The sequence below is a fragment of the Cyprinus carpio genome, chromosome B10 (genome assembly GCF_018340385.1).
Source record: "Cyprinus carpio isolate SPL01 chromosome B10, ASM1834038v1, whole genome shotgun sequence".
Classification (NCBI taxonomy): Eukaryota; Metazoa; Chordata; class Actinopteri; order Cypriniformes; family Cyprinidae; genus Cyprinus; species Cyprinus carpio.
In genome coordinates this window covers 5,310,855-5,321,616 of record NC_056606.1, presented here as the reverse complement: position 1 = coordinate 5,321,616, position 10,762 = coordinate 5,310,855, and the positions used below count along the sequence as shown (strand labels likewise).

The following is a 10,762-nucleotide window of genomic DNA, read 5'->3' as shown; positions in this document are numbered from 1 at the left end:
AACAAACACACACACCATGAACACACACCCGGAGCAGTGGGCAGCTATATTGCTGCGGTGCCCGCCCGGGGAGCAGCTGGGGGTTCGGTGTCTTGCTCAAGGGTCTCACCTCAGTCGTGGTATAGAAAGAGTCCTGACCTTTCATGTCTTTATTGAACACGCTCATTAAACATCCAAAGTAATGATGGAACAAAGAGTTCTTCTGAGCTTCAGCTTCCACCTTGAGATTATCCTACAGGATATCCTGATAAACTTGGGAATTAATTTTCCTATCCTCCACAATGGCAAACGTTCCAGGTCCAGAGGCAGCAAAGCAGCCAAAATCAAGATGCTCCCTCCACCATACTTCACTGTTGGGAGAATGTTTTCATTTTGGTACGCTGTTTTCTTTTCACACCATACATGCTGGCATGGCTCACATCAGCTAATGCTGCTTCCCTGTTGAAACAAAAAAAACAAAAACAAAACAAAAACCCAGCATATGCTGGTTAGGTATGTTTTGAAGCATGGCTGCTGGTTTGAGCTGGTCATGTGCTGGTCCAAACCAGCCAGCTCCTGCTTGTGAATCAGCACACTGGCACTGTTTGGGTGTTTATATAAGTCTTTATTCTCATTTGATTGATTGGACTCCTGGTTTGCCAACATCTGACTCCTCTGTTATTTAGGGACACCAGAAGCCCAGTGTTTCACTGACTTTCTCCACCATCACTTTGTATCTTCAATGAGCGTTCTCAATAAAGATACGAAAGATGATGAATGTTTGTGTTTTATCAGCTCAGAAATATTGTGTTTGTTGATATTTGTGGATTTTATGCAGAAAACCAGAAAATGTAAAACGGTTCTCTTACTTTTTCTCTTGCCAGTGTTCAGAGTTAATTGAATTCAAATCAGTTAAGACTATTATAACTAAATAAATAATGGACACACACACACACACACACACACACACACACACACACACACACACACACACACACACACACACACACACACACACACACACACACACACTCACACACACACACCAGTGTTGCCAACTAATCTTCAGAGAAAGTTGCTAAAGGAAGGACGATTTGTTGCTGAAAGTTGCTAAATGACATTGTGATGTCATTGCGCGATGACGTAATTGAGTAATCAAGATGAAAAATTGTCAACATCAAATCTCAGCAAAAAAAATATATTTTATATATGTCATTATAGATTTGTTTGTAAAATAATATGCATAATATAATTAAATATAAATAACTGTATTTTTAAATACATTGAATGAATGATTACAATTTAAGTCTTTTTTAATAGCTAGTAAACTAGTAACACTACACATTCACAACAATTATGCTTTAAGCAGTGTATTAGTAGTTAGTTAGTATGCTACACTTTAAGAAATGTCTGTAAAAATAGGGCACGATCTAGTATGTTAATATGAAATCATTTTCCGAATTGGTTTTTTACCTGCATTTTAAATTACGTGTTGTTTTTTCAAGTTACAGTGGATAATGTTATTATTATTATTATTATTAAATTTAATAATTGCAAATAGCATCTAACTTAATTCATGTGATGTGTGTACTGCTAGGCATCTTTGGTTTCCTCTTTTTGTGAAATTTGGATGGAAAACGTGTCACTTATCAAAAGTTGCTAAAAGTTGCCAAATAATTTTTTTAAATTGCCAAATTTGTTGCTAGGTGCTTTAGGAAGGAAAAAGTTGCTAGGGTGGTCTGAAAAGTTGCTAAATTTAGCAACAAAATTGCTAAGTTGACAACACTGACACACACACACACACACACATTATATAAATTAGCCCCTTTTCCGTAGCAGGAGTCTTTTTTTTTTTTTTTTTTTCACTTCTACCTATATCCACATTCACACTGTAGTCCAGAGCGGTTTCCGGTGCAGCGGCGCGTGCGCAGTGCAGAGCGTCAGTCTGACGCGACGCTGTGTCTGGCGCGAGCACTGCTGCCTATTTCTCCAGGTAGGTGGGCGGGGGCGCGCACAGCATCCCCACGTAAATATAATCTTATTGATATTTTAGCGCTGAATACGAGATGCGGGGGTCCTGAAGAGCACAGAGACCTGCGCGTGCACAGGTTTCTCTTCTGTCCGTGAATTAAACCGCGAGTGTGTTCAGCCTCCTGCGATCTCTCTGTGTAAACCAGTGTAAACATCAACCATCTGTGAGGCTTTACTGTGACATATACCTGAGACTAAATCATACTTCATGTTGTGGGATGTCATTCTGGTTTCTTTCTCAGCATCGTAACTGCATCATCATATGTGTTTTGGCTCGTGTTATACATTATTAATAACTCACTGTGTGTCACAGCTGCATGAAACTATTCTATGTACTTCGCAATAGGATCAGAACAGATTTATATTTCAGAATGCAACCATATAGCTTTGGTGTGCAGAAGCGTATAAAGTAATTGATGGATGCATGTTATGTAATTAACCCCTGCATCAACATGACGTGTATAAATGTGCTCAGTATTGTATAAATGTGCCCAGTATTGCATAAATATGCTCAGTATAGAACATTAATAGATAGTCATGTCACTTAATGCACTATGTACTGACAGCCTTGTCAGTTTATACATTTATCAATCATGTTTCCTGTTTTATTGAATATTTTGGAAGTGGAAGATGTTGTCTCTGCGGTCTCTTGTTATGTGATTATCGCTCTTTCAGCTGACCAAGGCACCCGTGCCAGCTTCTCCTCTAATGTCCTGTCTGACTCGGTTAAAAAGGAGCTTTTTCAGCGATCCTTCTCCAACAAATCTTTCCCCAGGTTTCTCCCAGACACAATGGCAGTGGAAAAGCGCTTGGCGTATTCTATCGTTCAGTTCCTCAGAGATCAGACTCACTGCGGCTCGCTGAACTCAGATGAACAGGAGAGTCTGGAAGGTGGGTCACCCTCATGTTAAAAACATTACTAGCCACAGGCCTTTTTTACTCTTGGGCTGTCTGTTCAGATTCAGAGCAGCTGTAAATCACCACAGCAAACTCTTCTACTAACCTGTTTAATCACAACATTATCATTCGTGACGTCTCAGCCTGATTTATCAGACAGTAATATCTGATGAGATTATCTGTATGAACTGATAACCATTATTTAAGTTTGACTTTAAAGTATATTTTAAACCTTTATGTTTTGTTGTGCTTTAAAGAAGTACTCTTTATTCTGACAAACATAGTAAAGTACTTGGTTTTTATCATTTTAACTTCAGTGTGTTATTAGCAATTTTATCTGAAGTTAATATATACATATACAAACTTAATATATACATATACACATATACACATATATATATACATATACAAACATATAAATGTACAAAATTGCAACTTAGTAATCAATACAAATGTGTAATCAGTAATATTTACATGACAAGTTTCAAATGAAATAACATTATATTTTTGTTTATCATAAATGCTTGTCAGTGCATTCAGCGGTAAACTATAACCATGCAGTGTATCATAAACAATACAAGTAATTATATAATTAAATACACAGATGTGCTGAAGTCCTACGTTACTGGGCCAAAAAAAAGCGCTGGAGAGTTCAGGGAATTGAATTTAATATAAATTTTAGCTACAATATATTTATTTAGATTCAGTTTGCACTTTTCATATATTGTAGTATTTTTTCATATAACAATAATAATAATTATTTATTTATTTACTTTACATTTACATACATTACATTTTCTGCTCTTATTTATTTATTTATTACTATTATTTCAGCAAGTTTTTGTACATCTCATTTGGAATAATTAGATGAATTTGCGTATACATGAAATAATCTTTATGATCTTTAACCTCTTTAACTGTGGGCACCTTTGGTCCGGTGGACCAAAAAATAGAAAAAAAGCAGAAAAATAAACTCAGTCACACGCTCACTAGTTCATTGTCCAAAAGTGTATATACATGCATTACATTAGCATCCTGTTAATATTTCTAAACCAGCTCCATCACATTTTTTGATGTCATTTAAATGACATTTTAAATATTTTTATAATAAATTTGGCAACAATAAGTCTGTTTGCATAGCGAGCATTATATGTATCCTAGATAGACACAAATAACTAATAAAAAAAATAAAAATATATTAAAATGCATAATTTAATTTAAGTGGAATTCGCCCGGAAATGATGTTAATGAGTAATATTCATCACGTCTCATCTCAGACATGCTCTTCACTGGCCGTGTACCAAGTACTCTAATTATTGATATAAAAATTTATATAAAATATGCACATTATTATTGACAAAGTGAGAGAAATGACATCACAACTGTGCAACAGTCATAATTTGTGTACAAATGGGTATTTACTAAATAAATACTGAAATTATATGATTATTCATATCTCAGTAAATAATTTTACATGTTTTACAGAATACGTTTTACATTATATTCACAGAACAATTCAAAGAAAATCACTGTACAATGTTAGTTTTCTTAAAAGTGCTTATTGGTGAAGAAACACCCACATATGAGCACTCCCTCTGGATATAATGGCACCTACTGAAATAAAATATGATTAGATTACTCTCCTGTGTACAGTTGCAGTACAGTGTCTGGAGACCACCTTCAAGATCAGCTCCAGTGACTACCATCTTGCCGTCCCTCAGCCGCTGAGAGAGATATTCCTCAATTCCCTCCTCAAAGTAACTGCATTTATTACACACCGACCTGGTTTTCATTCATTATTTTATTGTTCAATATATTTTAGACACACTTTCCCAAAGACTCTTGTCTCACTGTTGTTTACAGAATGATATTGTTTCCTTACCTGAGACGTTTCCATCTCCAGAGGACCTCGAGAGAGCTGAGCAGCTGAAAAATGAGGGCATGTCACACTTTCCTGCTGTATTTAGACTAAAAACACACTTCAATTCATTTCTCAGGATGCATTATGTATAACTAAATGGCATCTGTCATCACATTTTTCCATTGTAACGATGCAGATAAAACCAGGATTAATAATTGATGAATGATGTGTTCCCGATGCTCTGTGCACTCTCATGCTTTCGTCTATAACAGAAAAAAAACACAAAAAAGAAGAAAAACAGCAGCGCTGTGGACTGTTATACAAAAGCCATCGAGTTGGACCAAAGAAATGCAGTGTATTACTGTAACAGGTGAACGCGCTGAGAATGTGTCAGCCATAGAGATGTGTGTTATTATGTTGGGTGTTGACGGCTGGGATTGTTCTCAGGGCCGCGGCACACAGTAAGCTGGGACACTACACCGAGGCTACGGGAGACTGTGAGCGAGCGATTGCCATCGACCCGTCGTACAGTAAAGCTTATGGCAGAATGGGGTGAGATGCTTTAGTTATTGTGCCATGACCGTCAGTGTTGATGTTGCTAACTTGAACTAGAACCGTTGAAATCTGAAATAAAGCTGACATTATGTAAGACATAAATGTTAGATGAAAAACAGGAACTTCAGTGAAACTTAGAAAAGTTGCCATGAAGACTAACTATAAAAAAAATACAATTATAAAATTAAATAAGTTTAACCATTAAAATTGCTAAAATCTGAAATCAAATATATTAAAGCTAAAAAAAAAAAACAAAAAATAAAATTTTAGTAAAAAAATACTATAAAAAGTATATAGTAAAAAAATACTATATAAGTAATATTATAGAAATAGTATATAGTATAAAATAGCATAGAAATAATACTAAATATAAACATAAATATTAGATGTAAAACATGAACTTAGAAATTTTGCAGTAACTATAAGAAAAACTATAAACCAAACACAACTATGAAATAGAATATGTTTAAGTATTAATATTACTAAAACTGAAGTAAAAAATATATTAAAGCTAAATAGAAATATAAAAAAAACTAATAAAATGACAAAAACCTGAATTAAAATTAAAATGAAAACTTAAAAGAATAAACATAAAAGATTATTCAAAATGTTAGTAAGTAAATACTATATAAATAATATTATAGAAATAGTATATAGTGTAAAATAGCATAGAAATAATACTAAATATAAACATAAATATTAGATGAAAAACATGAACTTAGAAATGAAACTCAACTATAAGAAAAACATTTAAAAAACACACCTATAAAATAAAATATGTTTAAGTATTAATAATACAAAAATGAAATACAAAATATATTAAAGCTACACAGAAAATAAATAAATATATAAAAAATTACAAAAATGTCTAAAGCGTAACCAAAAATGAAAATGAAAAGATACAAATAAGAGCTAATTTAAAATGTGACTAAATAAATACAATAATAGTATATAAATGTTCTTTCGTTATCTGTTTAATTCATATGATTTTAAACAGCCAAGCTGTGTTTTCGCATTAATTTATTAATAGTTAATATTCCCTTAAAGTTACAAATTTGCCTGAATTAGAAATTCAATTCAGTTACATTTTTAAGAGACACTGCAAATTAATGATTTTAATAAAAGTTATAGAATACAATGTGATGAAAGAGAATAACAAATTATGTAAAATTTGCAAACCAATCACTTTTTTATGAATCACTCGCATGAATTTAAAGCTTTTAAAGTTTGAATATTTGGTTGCGATGGTACTTTTTATTATTGAGGAATTATTGAGGAGTTACTGCGCTTCCTCAGTTGTATTAAAATGCATTAATGGAATCATTATGAAACAAAACAAAAAAAGAATCAAATGAATCAGAATTAGAACCAGAATCAGTTCCTTCCATTTGATTCCCATCCCTGCTGAACTATACAACATCTTTCAAGAGTTAATCTAGAATGTTCTTCTAAATCTGTATAACTAGTAAATAAACGAATTGTTCAGAATTATGGTACTTTATCTTTATGATTCTAGATTGGCACTAACGTCTATGAGCAAGTATCCCGAGGCGATATCTTATTTTAATAAAGCTCTGGTGTTAGATCCTGAAAACGACACTTACAAATCCAACCTGAAGATAGCAGAGCAGAAACAAAAAGAAGCATCCAGCCCCGTGAGTAGAAGAAGCTGCATTCACATTTGATCCACCCCATGAAGACCTCCAGTCTATCTTAGTTTTTTATGAATGTGTATTGAGTATCACTGTTGAGTAATTAAATATGAGAGCCAGCCGGTAATAACATGTTGTGTTCCTGCAGACGGCCACAGGACTGGGCTTTGACATGGCCAGCCTCATCAATAACCCCGCTTTCATTAGCATGGTATGCATAAGTGGGGGGTTTCACATTTCTCTGTTAATAGTATTTATGAAAAGGGTCATAAATCGCCCCTGCGAGTCCTCTTTCATCTGTCTGGATGCCAGGGTCAGCTGGAGGCCTGAGGGTGAGCCTGTGGTTTCTAGCACACTGCAGCAGTTCAGAAAATGGGACAGATTCATGAAAGAACTCGCACACATCTAAGCTGATTTACTGCTCCAGAAACATTTCTGATTATTATCAGTGTTGAAATCAGTTTGTTGCTTCACATTTCTGTGGAAACTGATATATTTTTAGTATAAATCCAAATGAACAGTATTTATTTACAATAGAAATCTTTTGTAACATGTAACATAAATCTCTATACTGTCGTTTTGGATCAGTTTATTGCATCCTTGCTGAATAGACGTATTCATTTCTTTCCAAAAAAAAAAAGAAAACGATTTTTAAATGGAAGTGTGTATCTACTAAAAGTTTATTTTGATGGTTTTTAAGATCATAAACACTGACTAAAAGACTAAATTTGATGTTTGCATCCTCTCAAACGCTTTCTCTTTTCACTATAGGCTGCCAGTGTGATGCAGAACCAGCAGGTGCAGCAGCTGTACGTTTAATCATTTGGACTTTTATCACTTAAAGGGAGAGTTTATCCAAAAAATTCCATTTGTCACCATTTTCTCAAACTGTCATTCATCAGTTCTCACCATTTGTTGATAATCAACTTTTTGAAGCTTCAAAAAGCACATAAGAACATGATAAAAGTAGTCCATGAAAGTTGAGAAGTTTAATCCAAGAGTTACGATCACTTTATATGTTTAACAGATTTAATTTAAGATTTATTCACATATAGACATTGATCAACACACATGCATCAAATATGATAAACGGAAACTCAAGCGTACTTGTTTGAAATGTGAAAAATGAGTTAAGCTCACACAATGAAAGCTTTTTTGGATGAACTATCCCTTATATAACAGCAGATAACTCTTAATATAGGTCATACACACACTTTATCATCTCATGGCACGTGTGTTTGTGGTTAACTCTCTAAACCAGCATGTCGGGCATGATGTCTAACGCGGTGGGGGGACCTGCGGCCGGAGTCGGTGGATTATCTGACATATCCAGTCTCATTGAAGCGTGAGCATCTTTGATTGACTTGACGTGTGTTACACTAGCTGATGTGTATAATATACCGCTGCAGCAAGCAGAATTATAATCCTAGCATAATGCTGTGATGTCCCACATGAAACTGTGGTTTGAGATGTTCTGTGTCCGTGGTTTTTCTCAGTGGACAGCAGTTCGCCCAGCAGATCCAGCAGCAGAATCCAGAACTGATCGAACAGCTGAGGAACCACATCCGGAGTCGCTCCTTCAGCGGCAGCGCCGAGGAACACTCCTGATCCCAGCAGGTCTGAGACGCCACACCAGTCTTAATGCACTCGTTAGAGTTGGAGACGTGAGTTAGTGGTTTGCACTCAGTGTTCAAACACATTGAGCTGTGCTCAAGCTTGTGACATTTCTAACCCAGACTCAATGGACAAATGAGTGGAAAAAACATACCTATAAATACAAGTTACTGCAATTTCCATCTGAATTGAACACTAGAGGCAGTAAAACACCAAAAACTTTTATTTCAAGACAAATTGTGAATGCAGGGGTAGATTAAAAGATAGTTTTTAACCACAGCATTATAAATGTCTTTACTGTCACTTTTAAACAATTTAATACGTGACTGCTAAATTAAATTAATTTCCAAAAATTATTTCACTTAGTGGTTTGTACACACCGTGCAACACATTAAAGGAACACTCATTTTCCAACTCCCCTAGAGTTAAACAGTTGAGTTTTACCGTTCTTGAGTCCATTCTGCCGATCTCTGGGACTGGCGGTAGCACTTTTATCTTAGCTTAGCATAGATAATTGAATCTGATGAGACTGTTAGCATCTCACTCAAAAATGATTACACAGCACCTGAAAACAGTCCCCAGATAGTTGTAGTTGCAGAGTTGCACCCGGCAAATTTCAGGCACTGTGTAATATCACTGCGCCTGCTGCACCCGTGTACGGCAGCAAAGCTCCTTGATTATTACACAGGAATGAGAGTATAGTTCCTAGCCATATCTGCCCAGAAAATCACAACTTTTCACATATTCCCATCATTATTACAACACGAAACAACAAAAGAATAAACAATTAAAAAATAGGAAAAATATAGAAACGCTTTGGTCATTTTTGAGCGAGATGCTAACGGTCTAATCAGATTCAATGATCTATGCTAAGCTAAGCTAAAAGTGCTACCGCCAGACCTAGAGATCGGCAGAATGGACTCAAAAACTGTAAAACTCAACTGTTTAACTCTAGGGGAGTTGGAAAATGAGCCTATTTTCAGTGTTCCTTTAAGCTGTGGTGCTCATGTGGGCTTTCATTCCTTTCAACACAAACTATGATTACAGAAGCAGATTTTGGATTAATATAAAGACTTATTTTCTTGTGGCTCCTTGCACTGCGCTATGTTATGACCTCAAGTCACTTTTATCATAGAGTATGTTTTGCTAACTTACACTTTTTGACATTTGCGTCATAACCTGCTCCATATGTGTGACTTTTCTGACGTAGTAAACTTGCTCAGTGGCGCACCTGGTACAGGACCGCTCTTGAAAAATCAGATGCTCTAAGACTTTAACTCAAGTCGTACTGAAATTGGTGACGTGCTACTAGTAATAGAGTCATTTTTGCTGTAAGGTATCTGTACTTTTACTGAAATATGGTTTTCAGGTTCCCTTCATGCAGCTGTGTATGCTGCAGAATTATGAAAAACTGTGAATCTCTGTCTTCTGGTGTATACAGGATCAAGAACTGAAGGAGGGCACGTGGAGAAGAGTCGTGAGTGCAATCATTTCAACCCCAGATGGAGGGCATGGCACTTTATATGGAGGCGTCAGAAGAGAAGAGGAAAAACACATTTAAAATCACCTAACACACAGAGAACATTATCTTAATACCCAAGTGAGGTTTCTTTGTGTTTGTCTGTGTAGATAACGTTTCAGACCTCTCTTTATGAATGTAGCTGGTAATGACACATCAGAGTTGAGTTTATTTTACTAAACGAATGACTGATCATACGTTTGTGCCTATTAACTAGATGTGGGGCCATGGTTATTAATATCCAAATAAATTTTTAGGGATAGTTCAGTCCTTAAATGACAATTCAATCATGTTGGTTGGTCTTGAGGGAGAGGAAATGATGACAGAATTGTCGTTTTTAGGGGAACTATCCCTTTAACACATTCTTTGATTATTTTTTATTATATATTCTGTTCGTTTTAGGAACAAGAGACATTTGTGTGTGATGATCACTATATCGGCTGCTTCACCAGTCCTGTTTATTTAGTCATTTGATTCATCGGTAATGACAGCAAAATATTGCTATAATAAACATATTCATAATCTCACCGTTTGCATGCTCCATAATCTGATATTTGCAGTCAGATGAGTGATTGAAGCTTATGTAATATGCTTATAAAAAATGCTTTTGTCAAAAAAATAAAAATGTTAATAAATGTGTCTTGAAATCAATCT

General features: G+C 35.2%; 1 protein-coding gene across 1 annotated transcript; it reads left to right on the top strand.

The window, feature by feature from the left end:
* Positions 1 to 1,866: 1,866 nt before the first annotated feature.
* LOC109110973 (small glutamine-rich tetratricopeptide repeat-containing protein beta-like) lies at positions 1,867 to 10,759 on the top strand. Its single transcript, XM_042732191.1, has 12 exons — positions 1,867 to 1,972; positions 2,786 to 2,901; positions 4,561 to 4,664; positions 4,771 to 4,866; positions 5,059 to 5,138; positions 5,216 to 5,320; positions 6,840 to 6,978; positions 7,124 to 7,186; positions 7,747 to 7,784; positions 8,237 to 8,320; positions 8,472 to 8,592; positions 10,031 to 10,759. Exons 2-11 carry the CDS (start codon positions 2,802 to 2,804, stop codon positions 8,581 to 8,583), a joined length of 921 nt encoding a protein of 306 aa, XP_042588125.1. The 5' UTR covers positions 1,867 to 1,972; positions 2,786 to 2,801; the 3' UTR covers positions 8,584 to 8,592; positions 10,031 to 10,759.
* Positions 10,760 to 10,762: the final 3 nt, after the last annotated feature.

Bases quoted from the DNA above. Each gene is read 5' to 3' on its own strand.
- LOC109110973 (XM_042732191.1), top strand. From the start codon at position 2,802: ATGGCAGTGGAAAAGCGCTTGGCGTATTCTATCGTTCAGTTCCTCAGA. The intron at 2,902-4,560 runs GTGGGTCACCCT...TCCTGTGTACAG, and splicing joins TGAACAGGAGAGTCTGGAAG to TTGCAGTACAGTGTCTGGAG. The intron at 8,321-8,471 runs GTGAGCATCTTT...GGTTTTTCTCAG, and splicing joins ATATCCAGTCTCATTGAAGC to TGGACAGCAGTTCGCCCAGC.